Source organism: Crocuta crocuta, unplaced genomic scaffold (assembly GCF_008692635.1).
Source record: "Crocuta crocuta isolate KB4526 unplaced genomic scaffold, BGI_CrCroc_1.0 scaffold674, whole genome shotgun sequence".
NCBI classification, from domain to species: domain Eukaryota; kingdom Metazoa; phylum Chordata; class Mammalia; order Carnivora; family Hyaenidae; genus Crocuta; species Crocuta crocuta.
In genome coordinates, this window is record NW_027527972.1 from 605,207 (window position 1) to 633,178 (window position 27,972).

The 27,972-nt window shown below is 38.3% G+C and overlaps 1 protein-coding gene across 1 annotated transcript; it reads left to right on the forward strand.

Moving 5' to 3' along the window:
• The first annotated feature begins 310 nt into the window (after positions 1–310).
• Positions 311–20,112, forward strand: FGF5 (fibroblast growth factor 5). The gene is made up of 3 exons (XM_077752816.1): positions 311–671; positions 8,261–8,364; positions 19,765–20,112. Exons 1-3 carry the CDS (start codon positions 311–313, stop codon positions 20,110–20,112), a joined length of 813 nt encoding a protein of 270 aa, XP_077608942.1.
• The last annotated feature ends 7,860 nt before the right edge of the window (positions 20,113–27,972 follow it).

The following is a 27,972-nucleotide window of genomic DNA, read 5'->3' on the forward strand; positions in this document are numbered from 1 at the left end:
ACACCCCCCGCCCCCGGGACCGCGGCCCTCCCCGCACCGGCCGGAGAGTACACAAAGCGGCGGGTGAGGGGAAGCTTCGCAGGCGTGCACCGAGCAGTGAGATCACTGGCGTTATAAATATCCCAGTACCGGCGCCGAGATCCGTTCGAGTGGCCTCTCTCTCTCTCTCTCTCTCCCTCCCTCTCTTCCCCGAGGCTATGTCCACCCGGCGCGGCGAGGGGGGCAGCGCCAGAGGCACGCAGCCGCTTGGGGGCTACGGAGCCCAGAACCAGCCCCACAAGATGCACTTAGAACCCCCGCGGCTGGAAGAATGAGCTTGTCCTTCCTCCTCCTCCTCTTCCTCAGCCACCACATCCTCAGCGCCTGGGCTCACGGGGAGAAGCACCTCGCCCCCAGAGGGCAGCCCGGACCCGCAGCCACTGGTCGGAACCCGGCAGGCGCCAGCGGCAGCAGGGGCAGCAGGGGCACCACGTCTTCCTCTTCTTCCTCCGTCTCCTCCTCCCCCTCGGCTTCTCTGGGCAACCAAGACAGCGGCTTGGAGCAGAGCAGTTTCCAGTGGAGCCCCTCGGGGCGCCGGACCGGCAGCCTCTACTGCAGAGTGGGCATCGGTTTCCATCTGCAGATCTACCCGGATGGCAAAGTCAATGGCTCCCATGAAGCCAATATGTTAAGTAAGTTGCTCGCCCTCCCGGCCCAGCGCGTCCTAAGCGGGAGGTGGGGGGATTCGGGAGGCACAGCGGCTCTTCCCCGGCCCACAGGCGCACCTTCCGGAGCCCTGGCCGCGGGGACACGGCTGTCCCTCAGATCCGCGGGCAGGTTGGGTGGAGATGCATCTATGTGGCGCGCACACGCGCACCCCTCTTGTGTGTAGGAGGAATGGCGATTCCTGAGGTGTAGGCGACCAGAGGCTGGTGCCCAAGACAGGGACCCTGTCTGCAGTTTGCCAGGGTCCCAAAAACAAGCCTCCAGCCTGTTCCTCGAGAAGGAAACAAAAATCTTCCCTCTCGTTTAGTTTCTGTTAACCTTCTGCTTCTGTTTACTAGGCTAACATTTTTCATGAGGCATCAAAGTGCATCCCTTTTGCGTGCCTATAACTGAACAGTTATCTTAAGAAGAGTTAAGACTGGCCATGCCGGTCCCCCCAACTGCCACCATAAACCCCGAAGCAATGTATTATACATCTCTGTATCCATCTATGTCTATTGTATATGCATATCTGCACATTATGTACATATAGAATATAGGGGAGACCAGACATCCCCGCTGGTTGGAAGAAGACAGTGATCTGGAAAACTGGACACGTTTAGGGAGGATACAAGATGGACATTCGAATTATTAATTCCAGAGTTGGGTTTAACAACGTTTAAGTATGTTGAGACGATGACACACCTTGTCAGGAAGGACAATTAAGGAAAAGTTCCTTATTTTGGAAGAAGGTCAGAGGAGGGTCAATTCCGTACAGGTGTACATTGTGTTAAGTTTTTTTTTTTTTTAAGGTAAGTTTTACATTCTCTTTTTGAGTTTTCTCTTTAGCTCTCTTTTCCTCCTCTTCCCATCGCCTCTTTCCTTCCACACCATCTGGGTTTGCGGACCATCGCTGGCTGCCGTTCCTCTGATTCGTCTCGCTGCCTCTAGGTAGCTGCGGGGAGAGACGATCCGGGGGTGTTTGCGGGCCCGGGGCGATCTCCCTGAGGCTTTTCCTCGGTAGGGCCAGATCGCTCATCCAGCAGGGGTTAATCCAACAGATAGAACCACAGCCGGGGCCTGCGAGATAATCCGGAAGAGCGGGAACGTGGCCAGGAGGCTGAGCCGCTTCGGGTCCCCTGGCTCTCCTGTGTCCGCCTGGTAGCTCCCAGGTGTACTTAGCTTGGTTCCTTTCAAACCCACAACCAGGGGGCTTCTTAGTACCCGAGCTGCAGAGAAGCGCAGCTGGGAGCCGCTTGCCAAGCGGGCTTGGAGGTGTCCCAGGGGTAGCCCGCTGGCCAGCCTCCTCCCGGGGGCCCAGGAGGCGGGATGTGGAAAGACCTGGCGGTTGTGCCGGAGAAGGAGCGGGTCCACGCCCGCCCCTGCCCCACACCCGTCTTTTGAGCTCTGCTGCTCCAGCTGGCGGTGTTACACGTGTTTAGGTGGCCTGGAGCCCTGAACCAGAGGGGGGGCTCCGCCAGTAAACCCCAGCGAGCGCCGGGGCCTCCCACACGCTCCGTGGAGGAGGCTGTTTCTATGTTTTAAGGTTCATTTGACTTTTATGAAACAACTTCCCGTCTTTGGTGACGAAGAGCAAGGTCTGTTAGGGTGAAGGGGAATTTTCCCAGATTTCAGGTGCAGCGAGAATCACATGAACTTCAGGATTTCCATTTGTCTTTCTCATTTGCCCCCACACAACTCTGTACTCCATCAGGCACCGGAGCTCATCCCCGACGTCTAGTAATCTTTCCACCTTTCCTCTTCAGGAAAACTTTTTCTGTCCTGCTCTTGTAGTTTACCCAGGAAATCAGCACCAACACTAGATAACTTCTGTGTTCCCCAGGGAAGGCACAAAGTTATCATGTACCAAGCTGCGGATTGGGTCTCAGGGGGATAAAAGCATGTGTCTTGGGTGGGTTTTGGTGCAATAGGGATCTCTGAAAACCAGATTCATTCCCAAGATATTCTCCTGGAAAAGACAAAGATAATTGCGGCTTAGGCCTTGCCAGAGCGGAAGTCCTAGAAAAGCAGACAAGGAAATTGAGAACACATCAACAAAGGATACATTTGGCTAAAGAAGGATTACCAATATCTTTTATTTCCAAGGTACAGTTTATTTTAAAATCCGCTTTGAAAGATACTTAAAAGGAACAGGGATGTTTACTAAACAGTGCCCAAATAAAACTTCCTTAATGTAATACTTTTCCTAATCCATTCCAGTTTAGAATAGCCTTTCAGAGTTTAGTCTGTATCTTTCATATGGCTTGCCATCATTCACTCATTCATTCATTCATTCATTCATGCGCCCATAATGGGGTATCTAACTCATCATGCTTGATATTTTGATTGCTTTTGGATTTGGAGGGTTTTTTAAAAATTTGTTTTTGCATTCCATAGATTTTTCGCACAGAGGAAACCATAACTTCAGTGTTTAAATCACAGTGATTTTCTGCTTTGTGATGTCTGGAGTGTTCAACACTATTAAGTATGATTTTTCTGCCACGGGTGGATGAAGAATTTATGAAATATGTCATGCTTAGTGGGAGAGCATGTAATTTGGAAATTTAAAATGAGTCTCTGCCCTCAATATCTGTGAAAGAGAAATGGAAGCCTGCTAATTGTTGGCTGGTCATATACTTCTTTGAAAGCAGCATTTGACAGTTTCCTGACACATACATAAACTAAAGCATTGGTCATGGACTGTTGGCTAGAGTACACAAGGAAACAATTGTGTAAGTCTCACAAGAGATACCAAGAGCTGGGACGAAAAAGGACCATGGGGGATGTGCTAGAGTTTTACCTCATCATCTCATTTTACTCTCTGTGAGTGGGCAATGATGGAGAACTTACTTTTTTTTTCTTTTTTTTTTTTCTTTTTTTTTTGGTCACAGCATGCTACTTCAGAAAGAGTCAAAACATTGCCATCAAACTGCCACCTAAAAGGTTCTTTTAAACTTAGTAATTTTCTGTAGTGTTTGTCAGGACAGATACATGTATCTATACATATACATATGTTTTGCAACTATCGTTTGACATTAAAATTTCTGCAAACCATGAATGTTTTCTAGTTTCACCATCAGAAGAACACTCAAGCAATAGAGTTTGAAACACAGTTTATTTAGTTGAGGCATACCACTTAATATGTCCTTAGCTTCTCTTATAAAGTAGTCAGCCCAAGTTTTGGAGACAGAAAAATAATCAAGCTCATTGCGTATACATTCTTATTATGAAGAAGTAGTAGGGAAGAATGAATAAAGATGGACAAGACAAAACAGATGATAAAATCCAATTACTGAATAGAAACAAAGGTTTTGCTTTGATTCATGAGCTTTCAAGTTTAGTTCCAATGCTTCTGTTGACTTATGGCGAGCCATTGAAGAATAGCCAGTCAAGTAATTATCAATTTAGGGAGTAAAAGTTGAAGGTTATGGCTACACAAAGCAAAAGTGTTCACATAAAATAGGAAAGTTACAATAATATATTCTGACTAAACGGAATCCTCAATTTTACTAACTTTTAAACATTTAAGTTCACTATCAGCTTTAGTCTCCTGTAGAATCAGTCTTTCTATAGTCCCCCAGAATCTGTACCTACTGAATAGAAAAACCCAAATGGAAAATTTCTATTACTGATTTAATCATCAAAGGCTGCTAAACCAGGAATTTTAAGACTCAGATTTGATAATGATACCCAGAGATCTATGGCCGTGCGAACACAAGAAGAGAAACTTCAGTTTTAAGTGATTTTTCTTTGAAGATATTCAGATGGGCTGTTGAAAGCTTCTGAATACATGGGTTATCTATGTCATTCTATTATGTTATTTACTAAGAAAAAAGTGAGAAATCTGCAGAATTTTAACAACCACCATTAATAGAGTCCTGTTGTATTAAAAACTCTGGAGGGAACTAAGGTAAAAATGTAGACAGACGTCTTCTTCCTGAAATAAACTTACTTTGTTGTATATGCCTATGCTTGCAAGTAAGTGGATTAAACAATGTGTTATAAATTCTTGTCTCCTTCAATCTAGATGTCAGCTCCTAAATTCCACCAAGAAAAAGATAGTTTTTTCTGTTCAGCACAGCTTTTTTCTTTTGGCCCTGTTACATGTGAACACCCTAGGAAAGATAGCACATTGTCACTAGCACCTTAATGTGAAATAATTATATTCATCCTGTCTCCCTGCCCATTCGGGAGAAGGCCAGAAACGCAGGAAAGTAAAACCTGTGTCCATGCACATAGGGTGTCCTGAGAAAGGAAACAGAAGTAGTGAGAAGGTCAAAGCAAACATTCACTGGCTATCTGTGATCCGTGAGATACACTTGGCCTTCCACAATTTTGCTTTAGGGATACCATCCTGGTGTCCATAATGTGAATTGTAAATTCCGATAAAATTTATTGTTATGGACTCCTAGTAAAAGTCAGGAAATTACTGAAATTGAGAAAAATTTAGTTTTAGAGAAATGTTTTCTGGGATTTCTATAATTATGATTTAGTGCATATGGGTTTAAAATATTGTAGGGGCTCCTGGGTGGCTCAGTCGGTTAAGTGTCCGACTTCAGTTCACGTAATGATCTCGCGGTTCTTGGGTTCCAGCCCCACGTCAGGCTCTGTGCTGACTGCCAGCTCAGAGCCTGTAGCCTGTTTTGGATTCTGTGTCTCCCTCTCTCTCTGACCCTCCCCTGCTCACGCTGTCTCTCTCTCTCTCTCTCAGAAATAAATAAAACATTAAAAAAATTTTTTAAAAAATATTGTATAGGACTCTTCAGTGAGTTACTGAGATTTGGTATAGTAAAATCAATAATTGTGTAATCTCTTGGACATGGGGTCAAGAAGCTGAATTGTAGGGCTTGTAGAATCTGTTCCAACATTCTCGTAAAAAAGACATTGTGAAATTATGTTGAAATTACTTTGGAAATTATGATCTTAATAGCATTCCCAATATTACATCATAATTACTTTAAGATTTAGAAGATCATACCAAAGTTGTCCTATGTGCTATTTCATCTGATCTCATCTTTTATCTTTCCTGCATTCTTCATAATTTTAAATAGAATAATATATGTAAAAGTATATTTTGAAGCTGTCAAGTAACTTTAAAACATATTATAAAATCCATTCATTCCCAGACAAATATCAATTTTTTATACTAGAACTTGCAAGAAAAGAAACCAAGCACTATATAATAAAACAATAACATTGTACATGTATTATTTCATCTCTCCCATCTAATTTATTACAATGGAAATTTTACACAACATATACACACAGATTGTACAGTGTGTTAGGAAACAAGTTAAATGACTCAAAACAGAATATGTTTTTGTCAGAAGCCGTAGCTTACTTAGACAAAGCATTAATGCTCCCATTAAAGAAATATTTCCAGAGCCTTTGTCCTGATCTCTCAAACATTAACCTATATACATATATATCTAATAAGAATTTTATCTTTCATGCTATGCTGTAGTTTTCCACTAACACACAGGTTTGCACTTACAAAGCCAAATACTTTTCCAAAGAATGGAATAAAAACACTCTAACAATGTACAACCATCAGTAAGTTGGGGGAAAACATACAACCAACTCTCCTTTTCCACCAATCCCATATTGTCTCTTTTGTTTCTATTGTTCCGCACATAGATAACTTATCATGTTTCCATGTCTCGTTTTTTAACACATGTTTACACAGAATTCACAACCACAGCCCCATCTTCCAAATATCCAAAATCATCAATGCTATTTTTAATATCATTCTTTAATTATGATAGAAATATAACTTTGTATCATGTTCTATTTATGTCTTATTAATTATATTATTACAGTATATTATGTTGTATGTTGTATCTAAATTTACAAAGGATTATGTGTGCTTTGTCACTATTTGATAAAATGGTAATGCTTCAAAATCTTTGGGTGTGCATCACAGTCAAATAATTCACCTGCCAAAATCTATTGAAAGGAGCATTGTGAAATCATTTGGAAGAAAATAATTTATGAGATGACAGTTTCTTTTGGAATTTCTTCCTAAAAGCAAAACTAGTTCCTTTCTAATAGTTTTGTTTTGTTTTTAAGAAACATCTACTAATAAAAGTGGTAGTGGCAATTTTCTTGAGATGTGTTTTATTTACTCTGGACTAAATACTCTTCTAACAGAAACAATAGTTCTTCTGTGGCCCCTTTCCCCCACTGAACTTTCTGATCAAGTGCTTTTAAGAAGTCAAGCTGAATAAATAAATAAGCAGCAGTATTTGATGCATTTATAAATATTAGCTCACATTGTGCAAAAAAGTACTCAATAAAGATATTCATATTAATGTATATATCTTATATATATGTGTATCCACAAAATTACCTTTTTACTATATTGAATAATTTTATATGTACTTCGAATACTGGAGGGGGAGGTTGCTACTTCAAGAAAATCTAGTGAATTTATCTGTTCAGAAGAAATCTGTTAAGATATCAAATTAGTCTATATATTCAGAATATAATAGTTTGAGAGGTTGAGATTTTCTTCCCTTCTCCCTCCCATCCTTTCTTCTTTCCTTCCTTTCTTCCTAGGACAGGCCTCTTTTCAGCTATAGTGAACAGATTATTTTGTGCTCCCCCCCATTTTTTTTTTTTTTGCAATTTGATGTAAACAATGAACAAAAAGCACTACCATTTTCTCATGTTCATATAACATTATATATGAGTTTATGATAAACAGGCAGGAATTCCAATTATATACAGGCTATAAATTTCATCATCTTAAAATACTCTATAAACTGTGGTATGTGATTCTCTTGACAGGGTGGATACGAACTTACAAATTATTGAAGGAGACAGAGGGACATTGACTTGATAATGCTAACTTTGAAATACTAAATATAAACAATAATGTAATAAAATATCTTATTAATTTTTTGCCAGAAAAGGCATTTAAAATACACGATGTCTCAAATCATAATGCATTAAACACTCATTGTGCTAATAATCCCAAATTATTTATAAAGCTTTCAACAACTTTTTATGTGTAGTCTTTAAATGAACTACTCACTGAATGATTGAATATGGTATATATTGATTTGTACTTGTATTGTTATTATAATTTGAGAGGAGAGATTTATTTCATGTAAGTAATATTTGTCTCTGGCTTTCAATGGCTTATATTAGTCTTGGGTCCAAACTTTATGAGCTTTAATATTAAGAGCAGTGTATTATCTCTGATAGAAAACAATGGATGGGAATTCTTTTGAAAAACATTTAAAGAAATTTTCGATTCCTTTACAACCTGAGAAGATTCTATTGTTAAACCTGGTTTACTAGAAATAAGTTCTCATTTGTAAGGAAAAAAATAATTATTAATGAAGCAGGACAACATTTTTGAATCTTAAAAGTTGTCATTTTAAATGAGCACTTGAGTGCTAGGCTTTTCTTTTTTAACATAATGAATGTCATGAAAAATAAGGATGTTAAGTACTGTTGTTGTTTTTAAATCACAACTATAAAGAATGAAAAGAATCTATGTAGAAATTTAATTCTTCACAATGGTATATAGAAGAGTCTGTGTTTTATTTTGGGATTTCTGTCATCCTAGGTATTTTGGAAATATTTGCTGTGTCTCAGGGGATTGTAGGAATACGAGGAGTTTTCAGCAACAAATTTTTAGCGATGTCAAAAAAAGGAAAACTCCATGCAAGTGTAAGTAGAACCACTTTATGTTTGTTAAAGGTGTTATGGAGGTTTTACATTTGTAGAATGGAATGAAGTGATTTTCCACATTGGTAGATGGACAATTTGCTCAGAGGACTTAATGTTGGTTTAAAAAAAAATTATTATAAGTAGACTTAACCAAGGTGATTGTGCATGTTGCTGTAAGTAATCATTTTTATATTTTATTTACTTGAAAAGATAATATACAGTCTACAAAAAACTTTAAGGAAGAATGTATTTGAAAATAGCACTCTCAAACTGATCACTATTATTTATTTATTAAAATTGGCCCAACCGGGGAACAACATTATGGAAATAATATATAAAAATGTAAATGTACATGTTTATGGTGACTGTGTGTGCATTTTTATTTTAGTAGATCAGGTTCTCACTCAGTTTTACAAGCTATTCTGATGTCAAAAATTAGCTCTAATATAATCTATTGTCACATCAGTAAGTATGGAGAGAAAACAATAATGAGAAGATTTTGTGTTTCTTGGAGAAATTTGATTTATCCATTTGAGTAACTCTCATTTTGTGTTTTTGTTGCATCAAAAATAATACTTCTCAAAATTGTAATGACTAATTTTGTACTGAAAAATTTCTTTAAACCACACGTTTTGTAATTAATTTACAAATAAAGATTTCTGGTTTTTTTCTCTGAAAATGCTCATTACCTAGGAAGTATTACAATGTTTTGAAGACAGTAAAATATGTTTAGCTTAGTTTTTCTACTCACAGGTTTGGCTTATATTAGTCCATGTGCGCAGCACTTAAGGGTGATGTATGCGCTTTCTGTAGGTTGTCATTTGTACAAAGTAATTATTATTTAGGGTTAGTCCTTCACTTCTGATTTCTTTAATTCTTAATACTGGAGAAATATCACTTTTCCAGAGTTTGAAGTTATATAGGAACTTTTAGTTAAGAGTGTAATCAATTGAAACTTGCTATTTTACAATTCTTTACTGATAGAGCTTTAAAAAATTCAGTGAGAATTTCACTTGGTTCAATTTGTAAGAATTTCAGTTTTCATTTCTCTAGCACCTCAAGGTGATTTCTTAATACCTCTTGGAGGGGATAGCAGAATTCAAGCTATTTCTGTAGTTATTTGTGGATTAAATGAGATAATACCTTTAAAGCTTTTAAAACAGTATTTGGTACATTGTAAGTGCTTAAGAAGAAATCCTATCTGTTATATGGTAAACTAAATATAATAGATGTTAAAGTCTCAGTTGGTTGAGATAAATAGAAAACCTTTGCTAATCTCTTTAATCACCCACTGCAAGAATTATAAAAAGATTTACCTACTTCATTTTCTGAGGGGGTTATTGTATTCTAGCAAGCTCTACTACTGTTTTCATAAAGTAATCACTCTTTGATTATTTATTTTGAGGGACAAACTTCTGTATCACTGTGGAAAAGTAGGAAATGCCATTTACTCAAAAAAATTTTTTTGATTTGATTTTTAAAATCCACATGCAGAATAGAAAACAATTACCAAACACATCCGAACACAATCCTTTTCCCCAGTCTACTTTAAGGTTGAAAAAAATTGAAACTACTTTATTGCTTTGTTTTGGGTGAGCTCCTTAATTTTTTTTTTTAAATTTCTGAGAGAGAGAGAGAGAGAGAGAGAGAGAGCAGGGGAGGGTCAGAGAGAGTGGGAGATAGAGAATCCAAAGCAGTCCCCAGGCTCTGAGCTAGCTGTCAGCACAGAGCCCGATGCGGGCCTCGAACCCACGAACCGTGAGATCATGACCTGAGCCGAAGTCGGACGCTCAACCGACTGAGCCACCCAGGTGCCCCATGAGCACCTTAATTTTTTAATTGTTCTGATTTATACCCTAGTACATGCAAAACAGAGACCAAACTTGGGCCAGCTTCAGAATAATTGCCACAGAACTCGAAGTATTACAAATGGATGCCAATTAGAGAGGTCACACAGAGAGGTGAGGATACATGATTCCTCTGGCAAATGCAAGTAACAAATTTCCAGAAATCTGACCCAAATGTCTAAGGATGGCTGGCTGAAATAATGCAGATAATGCAAAAACAGCATCTGTTATTCTTTCTCATCTTGGCAGGCTAAAGTTATTTCATGGAATAATGACTTTAAACAGTACAAAGCAAGTCTTGCTCCTGTCACTCACTGAAGTTCTTTGATACAAAAGTCATTCTAATGACTTTGAGCTGAATTGTAGATAAAAACATTAAGCCCTATGATTATGTGGATTCTTGTTAAACCTACTGTCCAAGCCCACTTTCTCTTATCTGAGCTTTTATTAGCACTTTTTCTCTAGATGGAAACCTAATTAAATTATAAAGTGATTTCTTTTTAAGGAAGTTGAATTTAAAAATAGTATTAATCCTAGCAATTATCAGTTTTATGCCCAGATGGTTTCTTTCCTGTTTTCTTCTAGTTAAACACGTTGAAAAATTACTCTTGTAACTTTAGATATAATTATTTGATTTAGTTTTGATTTTCACAAAATTGCATTGTCACTAAAACCGCTAAAAATCTTTACATTTTTAGGATTAAATGTATAGGTTGTAAGTTGCGTTAAATTAGTGACTGCAGAGCCATTGAAGAGTACCTTTATAATCATTTTGACATATAGATGTATATATATATATATACATCATATTAATGTATATACATCTTAAACTTATGCAATGTTACATGCCAATTATACCTCAATAAAACTGAAAAAAATTAAATTAATAGAGTAATTTTAAGGTTTTACCTGCAAAATAAATAGGAACCAAAAATACAAAGTGTTCATCTAATTCTGGGGAAAGTAATTTCCGTACTGTATTAAGAAATATTCATGGATAATTGTAGATTTTCAACTTAGTTTTTATAGTAACAATTAGAATATTAAAAATTAGTTGCTGGGCACAGACAACATATTTGCATAGTTCTTTAAAAGTTCTTTCACTCACATTATCTCATTACATGATTAGGTGAGGAAAGAGTCTTAGAGATGTTAAATAATTTCGTAAGTTAACACAGTTAACAAGTAATTGAACCAGAACCATCCTTTTAAAATTTTGTTTCTCTGTAAATGCTATAATGCTTTGCAGGTAAAATTTAGTTGAGAGAAGATACTAACTTTTGTTTGGAACCAATTACATTGTTTTCACCTATTATTTTATGGGAATTAACAATCGTATAGCTTAATAATATTTTTATACACCACGCCAAAGAATAAATATTGTGGTGCATCCTTACAATATTTTGCACGTGCTATGCCTCCCCATCTTACCCAAGCTCTGTTTGGAACCTTTTTTTCCATCTATTTCTGTGTCTTTAGTTTCTGCATTTGCCAGAGAACTTATCAAGTTTTACACACATTGGTTATTCAATGAGATGACGTGTCACACAGGAAATGCTTCTCAAGATGAACTTTCAAAGCAAAAGAGAGCTGTATTTTGTTCACTGAAAATTTTCATCTAGAAAATGCTTCATTATCAGTAGACACAAAGATAGCAAACAGAAGTATGAGCTCAGAATGGGTACACTTAGGCAATATTTGTGCTGATCTTTTTCTTGTGCTAAGTTTGTTAACTCAGTAGAGAAATTTTATTTGAACTTCAACCATCTTGGTGTGCACCTCTTCCTGACTCATTCAACCTATGCACATCTCAATCTACGTGCAGCTCTCCTTGAAATCTTTACTAGTGTACTCCAAATACACAATGCAGCCAGATTCCTACCATGCAGGGTTTTTCAGCATCCTTTACAAGGGTGAAGATGTATGGTCTTCTCCTTCTCAAGATGTGTTGGGAACTTTCAAGAGTGGGAGTAGGTAACTGCTTCCCAAAGGGCCACGAGGGTGAGTCAGAGCCTTCACTGTGACCTCCACTGTCCTGCTGAACTCATTCCAGGCTGAGGTACCTTGTGGGAATGAGCCCCCTTCTCTTTCTCTCTGACTGCTTGTGTGTTCCTCTTCCTTCCTCACTGTTCCTGCTCTCTCCTCAGGTTTGTTATCTCTATGGAAATCCCCATAGAGTGCCTTTCTGGATTTATCTGAGGTGGGTCCAGATGTAGGGGTGAGAGACCTTGAATGTGGTGGTTACAAACATAGTTAGATTGTGTCATTCTAGTTAAATTAAAACTAGTCATTTTACTTAATCTTTCCCTTCCTTGGTTTTCTGAGCTGTGAAAGGAGGGGGACTAAAATCAAAATCTATTGTGGTAGTTGAGCAGTTTAAATGAGATAATACATATAAAATACTTAGAATAGTGCCTGGGCAGTATTCAGCGTTTAATTTAAAAGAGACCTTCCTTAATTTGCTCTCAGGCAGCTGTTTGATGATCCTGTCTCCTCAGAAGAAGACATTCTGATTTGGGGGTCAGGCAGCTGTGACCCCTCAGATATTTAAACCAGCCCCAAACCCTGTTTATCACTGACCTTTTTTTTTTCTTTAGCTCCACTTTTAGGCACTTTTTGTGCCTATAAGAGCCCCTTATCGCTAGGGTTTTCTTTTTTTCAAGGAACCTAATTTGAAAGCAAAATTCCCAGGCTCAGTCTCTTAAAGAGGCAAGGATTTCTTAATGATCATAATCTCATAACACTTTCAGAGCCCTGTTACATCTTGTTATTTTCCTAAAGGAAATGTAAATCCTGGAAAAGATGGTTATAATGTATTTTCTGGCCTTTTCATAAAATAGGACTAAGAGCACCTTACCTATCGGGGAAAAAAACATTTTAGCTTATTTTAAAGGTCCAGAGAGAAGCATGTGGTAGAATTATTTTTGTTTCTCAGGGTTTTAGGGGATCATGTTTGGAAGGAAAGCTAATTGCAGAGTTTACGAAACAGGCATGGAATGTGTGCTTGATCAGCCCTAAGCAAGGACTAGAACGTCTTCCTTTCCTGGTTTCGGAGGGTGCCAGCTGGCTTGCCCGGGATGGGAGTCTGGACTGGACTTCCTGCGCTGGGGGCAGTGTGAGCAGGAGTCAGCAGCCCCGAGAGCTGGGCATGTTTACTGAAGAGGGAAATGGACGCTTGAGCAATAGTTACCACCATCATCATAAAAAAATAACTTATTAAGCACTCCACTCTCCCAGTCAAGATCATGAGCCCTCTAAAGGTAGTTGCATAGAAACTTCTCTTGCCCTCTAAAGGCTTTCAGTTTACATAGTAAACCAAATGTCCAGTAACTCAGGCTCAGAAATAGGTTCAGAGTTCTGCCTTTATAGTAAATGCCGGTTTTCCCTTAATTTCACACTATGCTAATCAAGCTAGAGAGCCAATTTTATTGTAAAAATCTGGGTGCGATGAATTGACTTGTAGTTTCAGAGATCTGTTCCAGCCTATGGAGAGAGATGGTATATTTCTCCAATGTTTGGGGGAATGGCATTGTTTTTTATTTTAATCAGTATTTTTATCTATATCAGCAACTTTAAGACAGGCAGGACTATTCAGAAGTCTAGGAGATGCCCTTGGGTCTGTATGATATGAAGGAGCTGAAATCTAAGAATCAGAATATGGGAGATTTAAGTCACAGGTGCTGACCCTGGCACTTGGTAAACATGGGGCTTTAGATGAATCTTTGTCTTTACTTCTCTGACTGGAGAATTAGATAATAACATCCTACCAGTCATGAGATTATTGTGAAGGTGAATAGATGTAAAACCCCTGGGACATAGTAGCCCTCAATAGCCCCGCTTTTTGAGTTATTAAAAACATCAGAGAGAACACTCTCACCTCACTTGCATCAAGTCACACAGGGTGCTGGTTTAGTGATGCAAATCTAGGGCCTCACCTTAGATTACTAAAGACACTACCTCTGGAGATAGGGCCTGGGGAATCTGCATTTCGAACTAGCTCCTGGAATAATTTTAAGTCAATCCGTAAAGTTTGGCGAGGGAGATATCCTGTGGTTGTTATATTCTTCATTACATTACCTCAGGCTGGTTTATTATTAAATCCAACTTGTATATTCCCTCGGTCGCTCAGGATGACGAACTGAGATACGGAACGGAACAATGTCCAGAGTGCCCAGAAGGAAATAGGCCATGCCCTGGAGATAGCATAATATGGCTGCAACTGACCTATACGAAGCCTAGGTAGTAAAGAGTAAAAGGCAGCCCTTTGGGTGCAACCCCCTGAGCTATTCTGCTTGGAAGCAATGGGAGCAGGGGCTGCCTTGTGGCCTTTAATCACCACCAAAGGTGGGTGCCTTCGTTCAAGGAGCATTCAGCACAACCACACAAAACAACTTCATCTAAGGGGATGTGGCCGGCCAGCTCCGAGGGTGGGAATAAGGATGGGAACCGTGAAGCACTAAAGGAGGCAGGGGAACCAGAAGCAAGGATGCGTGCAGTCAGGAAGCTTTGCTTACAGTACAGTTGGGCTTATAATTGTTTTTATTGCAGTCTATAATAATATTTTAATTATTTGATAATATTACAGCCCACAATGACATTTTAATTATTTGTATTTGGTTAATTATTTTCTTCATAAAGTTTTCCAAAAGAGGGAGGCAAGTCAAAGAAAACGAAGTGAAATAAAGAACTAACTTGATTAAATACCCCCACAGACTCCAAGGTTTATACCTGTGTTGGTCCAGATTCAGTCCTCTCCAAACCGCTTTCATATACTACATATTTTCTTGTATTGTTGCACGTACTGAGAATTGGTACTTGTTTGCATGGACCGGACTCAATCACTGCACGATCCTCAGTCATCATACAACACGATATTAACTATGGAACAAAACTGTGTTGAGATGTTTTAGAAAGTTCTTGAAAAATGTTGTTTCAGAAAGAATTTTCTGTTTGGCTTCCTTAACCCTCAGATTTCAACTAAGCAGGATTAGTCTTTTCTAAAATATCCTGGTTAACCAAAGTTTTACCTTCTTTGAACTGAATTTGACCTTTCTTCTAAACACCCGCTGTGTGTTACCGCTGTGTGAAAAGATGGGTAGAATCAAGGCACAGCACCCTTCTAATCCAAAAGTTCTTGTTTTCCTTAACTGCACCTTTTCCCTTCCTCCGAGTAATTAGGCTAGCCAACCAAAAATAGTTTAATTTGTTTAAGTTTTATTTGTTTTGTCTATTAAAACTATACTAAATTACATAAAAATTAGCTGACTTGAACATTTAATTTTAATTCTGCAGTTATGATTTGTTGAACGTACCTTGTTTTTACACTTGCAAGATCAAAGAGAAGTTAAGAAGAGGGCTGCCTGAGTGTTGGTTATGCATCCGACTCTTGATTTCGGCTCAGGTCATGATCTCAGGTTTGTGGGATCAAGCCCTGCCTCAGGCTGTCAGCACAGAGCCTGCTTGGGATTCTCTCTCTCTCCCTCTCTCTGTCCCCCTCTCCTGCTCACACTCACATGTGTGTGCATGCGTGTGTGTGTGTGTGTGCGCGTGCGTGCATGCTCTCTCTCTTTCTCAGATAAATAAACATTAAAGATATTAAGGAGAAAAACATATACTTTAATTCAACAAAGAACATGGACAGGACCATGTCTGTATTGTTTTTGACTGTACAAGTGGCAACTAGCACAGTGCCTGGCATGTGATAAGCCGTCAACAATCGTCTGTGGAATAGACTGGTAAAAAGTGAAGTTGAAACAAAGATACGGGTTCTTTACGTTCGGTCTCGTGGCTGATGCTGCTAGCACGTGGGGTAATGGGGGTCCTGGTTTCAACAGCTTCTCTGAAATTTCCTTCACTCTCTACCTCACAGCTTAACTATAGAAAATGCCTTCATGCCAACATCACTCTTTCTAGGGAAACAATGTAGTTCTGTTATTTTAAAAGCATATATTTTGCAAAAGGATTTCTTATAATTCGAAGGAGATTTAAAAAGTTAAATTTATTATCCAAACCTATGTGGATAAATGTCTATCTATTTAAACACCTGTAGCTAAGACCTATATTGCTTAGTGACTCTTTGCAATGAAACTGGTTCACGCATGATGTTAGAGGCAGAAACCCATTGCTTAGGGTCACCGTCTTGTCTGAGTGAACAAGGCCGGGAATAATGACAGGAACAGTCAATCTCTCAAGAAGAAACCAGATCTCCTGGTGAAAAATAATTTGTTGAAATGTTTGTTTCAAATGGTTCTTTTCCATCACAGCTGGAAGAATTTTTCAGACAAAACATTAATTTAGAAGTCGATTAAGAAAGCCAAAACAGTCTGACTGCCTTTTACGCCTGTTCTAATGTGGGATTTTGGAAAGGCTGCACGCGTGGGGCTGCACGTGGTGTGTGGGTCCTTGGGTTCTGAATACCTCTGCCCTGGGTGACAGGTAGTCCTTGAGAGTTTAGAGCCTAAATAGCCTTCCTTTGTCTTAAGAAAGAACTTATGGACATGAATCTTAAGGAGGAAAAGAGAATGATTTTGGATGATTTCTGGCAGGTGGAGTTGGTGGGCTTTCATGCATCTGAAGACTGTAAGATGTAATTGCTATAGGTTTCATTCGATATGCTATGTGTGTGTTTGTGTCAGTAAAGAAAAGGTTAAATAATGCAGTCCACTTTTTTAAAAAACCTGTCAAAATTGGATAGTCACTGCTATCTCTATTTCAGAAAATGGACTTTTGCAAAATAGGATTCCAAGTCATGTTGGGGTATAATGTATTATATACCTTTAGAATGTTTTTCAAACACATTTGAGGGAAAAAAATGAGACAGGGTTAATATACCTACTAGTCTGTTTGATGAAACCCCCTATACCTTTCTAAAATCTTACCCTTTTATGTAGCAGAAAACATTACAGATGGCTATAGCACTTATTTTAAAATAAAGCTTTGGGATTAACTAATGAAATGGGAAAGCATTTAAGTTCTCTTAAGAGCTAAGCAACTATAAAAAAATCTATGTTTGACTTGTAAGTCTTCTTAATAAAAAAAAATAATAAATGTTGTAAGCATACCACCCTTGGCCTTGACATAGGCTGGTAGGGTATGACAAGATGACAGAAATGACTTAGGTGATAGTTCTTTAAAACACTTGTTTCCAGAAGCTAGAGATCAAATCCAGGGAATCACCAGCAGACTTGTAGAGATTCTAGATATATGACTCCATAGTTTTCAAATAAAGAGCTTTACTGATTGAACTATACTTGAATGTAAATAAGTTGGGTAAACTGTCATATGTAACATAAACGCACTGTTGGAAGGTCTCTGAAATTGGTGTCTTCAAATATTGTTGCTATTTTGCACAAGTCATAAAATTCATATGACCATCAACAGTAGATCTATGTAGATTGCCTTGCACCATTCTGACTTTCACATTACAGCATTGTGATCTATATTGCAGAGAAAAACTTGGCATTATTAGAAAAAGTAAGCAAAAAATAACTTTTAATTCTAGTATAGTACCTCTTGGTCTGATATGGAAAGTACATCATATATATATATTGAATGTTTTTCTATATAAACATCAGTGTATTTGGTATTTGCAAGCTGAGGAACTCTATACAATGGTGCTCCCTGAACTTGTGAAACCCAGTGATCTGGTCTAGGATAGGAATTCTTATTCTTTGGGAGTTATGGCTTTTTTGGGTTTGATGAAAGCTACCAATCTTTTTCCTAGAAAAATATTTGGGTACTCACGGTAGCCCTAGGGATAAGACTTGTGGATAAGGAGCCTAACGCTAAGACATTGATTGGCAGAATTGGTATCTGATCACACATCAGTCTGACTCCATGCTCATGTGCTACCTCCCAGACCATCTTCCTTTAATTCCTTAACAAACTCTTCTGTTACAAGTTAACTTTTTAACTAGAAATTTCAAAGTCATTTAAAAACAGTAACAGAATTGAAATATATTAAGAGTTCTGATTTTCTTACATACATTGATATTATTTATGTGCACAGTAAACAGAAGTCATCAGCATTACGAGCATGCCAACTGAGCGTTTTCAGAGCCCTTACTGGCCGACTTTGTCAGCTTTATCTCTAGTTTCTTCTACCATGCATCCTACATGGAAGTCACACTGAACTGCTTACTACCTATAGTAAGTGTCATGTTGACCTGTGACCACACTGTTCCTGCTCCCTGAGAATCCTTTCTCATGTCCCCTGCCTTGCTAATATCTTGTACTTGATGACTCAGCTCAAATGTCACCTTTTCTGGGAAAACGTCCTTGCTCTCTGCCAGCCACCTCCAACTTCTTAGATTCCCTTCCTCTGTGCTACGGTTGTACCCTCTGCATATTGCTGTCCTAATTCCCTGTATCAAGCTGTGCCATGACGGATGTCTGCTTGTCTGCTTCTTTCACTATTCTGGGAACATTTCAAAGGCAGACACTGTGTGTGTAGTGTGTGTGTGTGTATGTGTGTACCTGTGTGTCTATCTGTCTGTGTCTGCATCTGCATAGGGGCAGAGAGAGAGAGAGAGAGAGAGAGATCTNGTCTGGGAACATTTCAAAGGCAGACACTGTGTGTGTAGTGTGCGTGTGTGTGTGTGTGTGTACCTGTGTGTCTATCTGTCTGTGTCTGCATCTGCATAGGGGCAGAGAGAGAGAGAGAGAGAGAGAGATCTGGATGAAGTATTGCTAGTGACTCCAAAAGTAATTTTTTCTTCTTGGCATCAAATATTCTCTCCTGTATCACTGTGTGAAGATATATTTTTTCCTAAAGAACTCTAACACATGCAATATTAATAGGGCCATATGCTACCCCTCTCTCAGCACCATGAATCACACTGATAACGTTGAAAAATGCATTCTTATTTCAAAGGAATAATATGACCCCATTTCTCAAAACATGAATTCATGTTTTATCAGGCAATTGTTCCTTAGTAATTCAGTTCTATTTATTTTCTTGATGGCTTAAGAGGGGAAAATATTAAATTGTTAGAAGTTAATTATTTTACTGCAAATCTCAACCCATAACAATTTCAAAATATTAAGAGTTCAACATGTTATCATTTTTATATATGTTGATGTTATTTCACTAAGTACACAGTAAATGGAAATGAGCATTACAAAGATGAATAAAGTAGGAAGACAGAAATGAACATAATAATTTAAAGCAACTTTTTAAAAGAAGCCAATATGTCTTAGGGTGCCCCAGTGGCTCGGTTGGTTAAGCATCCGACTCTAGATTTTGGCTCAGGTCATGATCTGTTTCCTGTGTTCAAGCCCCACGTTGGGCTCTGTGCTGACAGTGTTGAGCCTGCTTGAGATTCTCCCTCTCTCTCTGCCCCTCCCCCGCTCACATTCTCTCTGTCTCTCTCAAACTAAATAAAACAACTTAGAAAAAAAAAGAAGCCAATATGTCTTTACAAGAGAGAATGGAGGAGGAAGCCTTCGGTCAATGGAATTTTTGGTTTTCCTTTACAGTACAAGACCTCGTTTTATTACATGCTGAAAATATTATTACTATTTTAAATCTCTTCTTCTTTCCCTCCTCCACCAGGCCAAATTTACAGATGACTGCAAATTCAGGGAGCGATTCCAAGAAAACAGCTATAATACCTATGCCTCAGCAATACACAGAACTGAGCCAGCGGGCCGGGAGTGGTATGTGGCCCTCAACAAGAGAGGAAAAGCTAAGCGAGGCTGCAGCCCCCGTGTTAAACCCCAGCACATCTCTACCCACTTTCTGCCAAGATTCAAGCAGCTTGAGCAGCCAGAACTTTCTTTCACGGTTACTGTCCCTGAGAAGAAAAAGCCACCCAGTCCCGTCAAGCCAAAGGTTCCCCTTTCTGCGCCTCGGAAAAGTCCCAACGCCGTGAAATACAGACTCAAGTTTCGCTTTGGATAATATTCCTCTTGGCCTTGTGAGAAACCATGCCTTCCCCTCAGGAGTTTCCATGGGTGTCTTTACTGCTCCAAAGAGAAAGGTTCGGATACAGCTTCAGCTAGACTCTACTGTAGTGAAGTCAGGTCACTTGTTTCAGTGTGACTGAAACAAAAATGTTTTCCGATAGGAACTGAACTGGAATTCTGTATCCAACATAGGGAGCACACTGCTTCAGTTCAGGGTGGCGTAAAGCCTTTTGCTTCGTGCATACTCTGTATTTTCAGAAAGTTAGGCAGCATGGACTATCTATTTTTCAGACTTTCACAGATCAACCTGAAAGAACACACATGATACATTTTTATTTTTGGTTTCCAAAGAATATTTTGATGCAGATAAAATATTTTATTAACTTTTGTTTTTTGTTTTTTGTTGTTTTATTTTTTAAAAAAAGTACCTCTGCATTGAGCATATTTTCTTACTTTTATTATTTTAATTAATATGACATAACCATTTGAATGCAGTTTATGAATATAAATGTGTTAATAGCCCATTTGTAATACGTGGATTTTTTTCATTTTTCTCATTCATTGCACTTTCATTTTTTATTTTTTTTTACCATACCTCAGATAATGTAAGTTTAGTCCATCACCTTAAAATACTTAAATTGTCTTCAACAGCACCAAAAGCTTAGCTTAGATGTGTGTGTGTGTGTGTGTGTGTGTGTGTGTGTGTGTGTGCAAATTCATGACACTATGTGGAATCCCACCCCTTTGGTGGCTGGGTTATAATGGATTAGGAGTAAGGGGAAAATATAAGGATTTGTTTGATGGAATCATACACTGGAGGTAAGGAAAAGGATTTGAGGCACAACTACACTAAGTGTGCAGCATTTACTGGGATCTGATTCTGTCTTGCCTTCATTTCTCCTTTTATCTACCCCCCCCACCCCGCCCTCATTCTTGAACAGCTGGAGGAATACATTTTATTCTGTTCATGAAGCACACACTATGAAACGAGAGGGCTTAAAAATACCTCTTCTATGACCCTCTGCTGTCCCCACTGTATAGATCCATGGGGAGCAACCCACTTAGCAGAAAAACATGGAAAGCCGAAGAAGATAAATCGTTTAACAGTTATGCACGTCAAGTTCCGTTGTCAAAAATATTCTTATTATTCAGCCAAACACTCTTTGAGTTTGCTATCCTAAAGGTAACTGTTCCAGTGAATAGATTGTCCTTTAGAATAGATACTCTCTGATGTATATTTTTTAAAAAGTGGGATATGGGAAATTTAATTTGGGAATTTGATGATTGAAAATGGCGCTTTAATTCTCAACCCTCATGCTGAATGTTGAGCATAAATCACAGAAAATTTAACTTAAGAGAATTTACATAATTTATTTACATTCTTGGGTAATCATTTCTATGGAGTTCTATAAACCATAAGGGTTCATATCAGAAATGTGCCAATAAGAAAAGGTACAGCTAATGCTTAGAAGTATGTCTTTCACAGGAGGAGCAAACGAATTCACAGAAAGCTTGTGTTGTGCATTTAAGCATGCTTCTTTTCTTTTAAAGGATACTAACAAACTTTTTTAAAGTTTGGTTTATTTTGGTACACAAATGCAAAGTAGAAATTTATCACAGTTGAACTTACTACTACTTAAGCAGATTGCTTTGCTTAAATAGAAAGAAACTGTACACATATAATATATATGAAATCATCCATCTATGAAAGCATCATGCCTATACTTTAATATTGTGTTTTATTTTAAAGCCAATAGTCTGATTAAACATTGTTTGCATTTAATACATGATTTAAAACATATAAGATGAAATACTACAAAAGTTTTATTTAATTTATAAATTAAAATTCTCCTGGGTTAAATGAAACAAGATTTTGGAGAGAAAATATATCCAACTCTCATCCAGCTGGCATATCACCTTATATACACAGTCCAAAGCTGAATATAACCCTCTAGTTTATTCTAATATATGTTAAGAATTGTACACCGCATATCAAGTTCTTAGTACACATGAAAAATTAAAATTGTAAAACAGAACAGTAGACACATGTTCCTAAACGGGCAAGGAAAATATGATATTAATGATGATTAACAACAAACTAAATTAATGCATATATTACATTAGGCTAATGCTCCTGGTAGTTTATTTTAAACTACAAAATAATAGCTTATCTTGTACTCTTAGTTTGATTTGATTAGTATATGGAAGTTAAAGTAGGATAGTTACTAAATATATATTATGCGAGTCAGGACTCATTAATTTCAAAATTTAAAGCCAAGCTAAAATTAAAAAAAAAAAGAGAGATTTAAATTACACTTATCTTCAGTTTACTGGCCATACACAATTACATTTAATTAATGCTCACTGAAGCTTAAAGTTACCTAAATTAATTAATTGAGTGAACTCGTGTACCGAAAACATGTATAAATGTAACTCCTTATTAATACCTAGAACATTTGAAAGGGGTCCTTGCTTATGTCATTTCTGATCATTTTAAAGTAACTTGGCCCATCTAACATCAAATAAAGTTGTTTAATCATGATTACATTTATCTAAAAATGTCAATGAATTCGACATTAAAATTTAGGAACCTATTTGCGTAGAAGAGAGATGGCAAATACCTTCCTACTGACAATTCAGTTTTATTAGTTATATTATGTTTAATTTAAGATATTTCTTATTTGGAACATCTATAGAAGTAAATAGAGGGTTCCAATGAGATGTAATAACAGTGGTTTTATTTCACAAATACTACCATCCCGTCTTTTTGAGGAAACTAATTTGAGAGGGCGGATGTCTATAAATTATCTTAGTTTGTTTGCTGAGTTATACTGGCCAGCAGTTCAAGATTATGTGATGCTAAAAAAGGAGACTGACAAAAGTTATTTCTGAATATAATAATTATATTGTTTTATATGCTTTTATTTCTTGTAACTGAAAATAAAGCACCATCAATATGGCAGGTAAATTTTCTATAAAATTGATCTTGAACTAGAAAACAGAATAATTTTCTTATATTGACATTTTTACCCTTCCATAGCGTGGAGGAACCAGCTGGGGCTTCCCACATTTTCAATAACAAAATGCAATTATTGCACTAACCAATACCTTGAATTCTGGCACCATTGTTACAGTTGTAGAAAATTGCTTGTACGGTTAAGTTTTAAAATAAAAACAGTATTGCCGGCATTGCTGCAATGAGAAGTAAACAAAAATAACTCGTTAAAGGGATTCTACACCTCCTTTCAGATTTATTTCATTGCTACATCTAAATTTTGATCATTTGAAATCTATTTTTAAGCCAATGATCTTTTAAAAAAGTTTTGAGAGAAGCTTTGAGACCTGACTCGTCTAATTTTTCTTTTAGTGGTCAGTCTGATGGTACTAGTCAGTTTTTGTTTTTTGTTTTTTTTTTATAATAGTTAATTGTCAAGTTGGTTTCCATATAACACCCAGTGCTCATCCCCACAAGTGCCCTCCTCCATACCCATCACCCTCCATCCCCTCCCCCCACCCCATCTGCCCTCAGTTCTCGGCATTCAAGAGTCTCTCATAGTTTGCCTCCCTCCCTCTCCCCCACTATTTTTCCCCTTCTTCTCCCCCATGGTCCTTCATTAAGTTCCTCCTAATCCTCCTACACGTGCAAGCATATGGCATCTGTCCTTCTCTGCCTGATTTATTTTGCTCAACATAACACCTTCAAGTTCCATCCATGTTGCTACACATGGCCAGATTTCAATCTTTCTCATTGCCATGTAGTATTCCATGGTACCGGTAAACCACATCTTCTTGATCCATTCGTCAGTGGATGGATACTTAGGATCTTTCCATGTTTTGGCTATTGTTGAGAGTGCTGCTATGAACATTGGGGTCCATGTGCCCCTATGCATCAGCACTCCTGGATCCCTTGGGTAAATTCCTAGCAGTGCTATTGCTGGGTCATAGGGGAGTTCTATTGTTAATTTTTTGAGGCATTTCCACACTGTGTACGAGCAGTTTCTGAGATAGGCTTATCATACAATTAGATATTAGCTAAAGAAAAGAGTTAGCTCCTCCATTTAACTCTGCCTATTGGAAAGTCTCAGGAGAGAGGAAGGGGAGAACCCAGGCTGAGCTGAGTCATGGAGGAACTTTTATATCTAAGAATCACAAACAACATTCAGACACAGCTGAGACAACCGAGCTACAAATCATCCATCCTTATTTAAGCAATTTTATGTAATAAAAACAGTAGGTTAGAAATCAAGAGCTCTTACATACTTTTATTTCGTTAAGTTATCCTTTTTTCTGACTCTGTCATATATTTATCGCACATCACTCTCTAGGCATTGTTTTATCGTCTACCATATGATCTTTAACGTCATTTCCAGCTTTGTCATCATGGAGTGTACGAGTCTTAAAATGTTGAGGTATCGAAAAAGGACAGATAAATCGAAACATTGATGTCCAGGTTATACTAGAAAACCACATAGAAAAAAAATTGTCAATGAGGTGTTAAGTAGAGATATTTTTTAAAGAGATATTGTTTGGATTAAAAAAAGTAAACTAAGCATGAGATTGGATCAAGAGATTTACATAATGGGGATCACCTCTGGGCTTAGCGTCTTATGAAGGATTTTGGAAGTATGAATGAATCCAGAGGGGAATGGTCAGAGTAGTATCCTTGTTGATAATTAATAGTTCTAAGACATTGTCAAACGTGTAATTTTTTGACATCTCTGTTCTGAGTGAAATCCCACTTTTTCCATGAAGCCTCCTAGAAATTCATAAAGGAATATGAGTAATCTCATCTTGATACCACTCCTCCAAATAACTATAGCTCGTGACATAAATTTCCTCATCATTCCCTTACTTTATTCTGCAAGTATTTTCTAAGATCCTGCTTTGTACAAGGTACTCAACTAGTGAAACATTCCCTTATTTGCTCAATACTTGTTCTGTGTGTTCCCTGTGGATGCTAACATCAATGTACATGCAGAGTTTGAATTTCTGTAGGGCGTATATCTGCATTTATTGAACATTAGCCAACCCAATTTCAGGCTGATAAAAAGAACTTCAGAAACGTCCTTAGAGGGTAGCCATTTTGAATGGCATATTTCCCTGACTTAAAGACTCTGTGGAGCATGTGGGATATTCCACTTATTTCAGAACTTGCTATATAATTATATTTATGTTTATGTCTCTAGCATATGTCAGGTGCTGAAAAATGCTTATAGAATGGAGATAGTGCTGAGTAAGATTTGATGAGGTTAATGATATAACAGAAGTTCATATGACATAGGAAATGGCTCTTACAAGAAAAAGAACACCTGCTGCCCCTCTCACTGTACTTGGACTTCTCAAACACAAATCCTGAGTCCAAACTAAAAATGCACATGCAAGCTGCATTGAAGTATGAAGAAAGTACTCATTTGTATGAAAGTTTCATTGTATGAAACTTCAATGTCATTGGTAATCCTAAAAATAGGTTACTGTGTAAATCCTGATGCTTTTGCTATTTGGAGGCCAAACAAGCAGTCCAGTGGGATGTCAGTAGGTATCAGTGGGAGAGTGAAGACATTTCTTTTGTGTAATTTATTTCTAGATGTGTTTTTTTCCCTTAACTCAGATAAACTCTCTCTCAGAGAAGACCGACGTTTGCTATACCCTACAGAGAGATTAGTGAATACATAATCACAAGGTGACAGGTCTGGTTGCAATGTGTTTCTCATTAAATTCTCCATCGTTTTCTCTGTGGGAAACTGGAAAATTTATCAGATTTTCAAAAAGGGAGGTGAATTTCTGCTGAGGAGGCAACACAATGTCTTTTACTCTCTGGAGTGCAATTATGCCTCTGCTTCCACACCAGTACTTCATTTTACCATAGGGCTCTCTTTGAAGGATGCATGTATTCCATAACCCGTTTCCATACTTTGACACAGGTTACATATTTACATTTTTAAACTTCACTGTTGTCCTACATTCTCCCCAATAAAGGGCCCCTGAGAGTAAGTGAGACTGCATGCTAGAATATTAAATGGACCAGAAGGGTATACCAAGACCTCCCTAACAGTCACATCCTAATGGAGCATGGGACAGAATAAGTTTACATTTTAGAAGGAAAAGCAGCATACAAGTCGTCCATTCTCAGCCTATCCTTTCTATGCATAGAAGATGCATTGCAAAGAGGTGGAAACATGTTTTCTGTTGAAGTAATGACAGAATGGAAGTCATGTCAATGACCACTGACTCCCCTCCTAGACTGCAGCTCTTGTCAGTTATGATTAGGAAGGCCATATATGTTGCCACGTCAGTTGTATCTCTGGATGGTAAAATTGGGTTGGCTCAGAGACAGTCAGTTTTCAACTTAGAAATCTTGTTGTTTGAAGGGCACCTGTGTGGCTCAGTCAGTTAAGCGTCCAACTCTTGATTTCAGCTCAGGTCATGATCTCATGGTTCATGAGATCCATCCCAGCATGGGGTTCTGCGCTGAGCATAGCGCCTGCTTGGGATCCCTTTTCTCCTTTTTCTCTGCCCCTCCTCTGCGTGCTGATATGCACATGTGCGCTCACTCTTTCTCTCTCTCTCTCTCAAAATAAATTTTTAAAAAACTTTGAAAAAGAAAAAGAAATCATGTTTTCTGAGATTCATAGCCTTTACCATCTGGAGAGCAAGAGACTAAATGGGAAAGACACACACAGCTCAGCTTGCTGGCCCAGAGCACAAACCACAAGATCTCTCTACTAGTCAAGGGGGTTTAATGCTTAATGATGTGAAATCAACTCAGTCTAGCAAACTCCCCAGTCTAAAGGCAGCTGCTCCAACTAAAGGAATAATGATTTCTTGGTTGCAAATAATTTATGGCAGTGATCTCTAATACACTTCTAATGAAAACATTCAATGTCCATTTAGCCCCTTACAGTATACTGTCATTGTGCTGGGTTCTAGGGGTAAAACTAAATAAAGGGCCTGTAGGGAAAAAATTCATACTCTGGCTTCTATTATCAGGGCAATGGATCATATCTTCTGTGTGTTACGTCCAGTTCTCAGTGAGTGAGTTCACAGTACGTGCTTTGGGGGCACTTCACCAATTTCTTTGGCTCTCCCCTCTTAGAATTTATAGCAAGTTTTCCACTGGTTACCGACAAAGATACAAGATTATTCTGTGTTCATTGAAAGATAATTAGGGGTCTGATAGAATAGGAAAATGGAATGGGTGCTTTTCAAGGAAGACCTCAAATGCCATCGGTTACAACCAACCCTGGCCTGATAGCCATGATGGGAAGATCAGTGACCATCTAATCTTAGCATTGCTCAGAAATGGGAAAAACTGACTCGTGTCTCCCAGTATGATTTATTTCCCAAGACAAGGATGTACAAAGGATAGAAACAAGTGTGTGCATTAAGAAATGAAGGACTGAATGTGGCCCTGAGTCCCCCCTAATTTTTTAGCTCTCTTTTTACCTGTTTGCAGGAAGCTGGAAAACTGTTAACAATTTAGCACTTAAAAAAATAGTAACACACTACCTCCCACTGTTTGTCTTAAACAAAGGATTATATCAGACTCCCCTTGAGAACAGCTGCTGCTTTTGGGGCTGCTAGGATTAGTGCAAATGAACCTCCCCCAGGACATTTGAGGCAGTTGGCAAATGTTGCCCTACCTTGGGTGTTACAGGCACCCTTGCTGTGGTTTCAGACAGCGTGCCTGTAACGTTGGCCTGCAGTCAATAAATATTTCATGTCTCTTGACCCGAGGGTGTGTTCAGAGGACCACCCTGCAAGTATCTGCCTCTGTGGTCACAGCTCCATGCTGTGGGCGTAAAGGTGGGTGTTGAGCCAGAGGCAGGATGTACAGGCAGGATCCAATGTGGTTAAA

Excerpts from the sequence above, each read along its gene's own strand:
- FGF5 (XM_077752816.1), top strand. The coding sequence starts at position 311 with ATGAGCTTGTCCTTCCTCCTCCTCCTCTTCCTCAGCCACCACATCCTC. Across the intron at positions 672-8,260 it reads CCATGAAGCCAATATGTTAA|GTATTTTGGAAATATTTGCT; the intron begins GTAAGTTGCTCG and ends CTGTCATCCTAG. Across the intron at positions 8,365-19,764 it reads AAGGAAAACTCCATGCAAGT|GCCAAATTTACAGATGACTG; the intron begins GTAAGTAGAACC and ends CTCCTCCACCAG.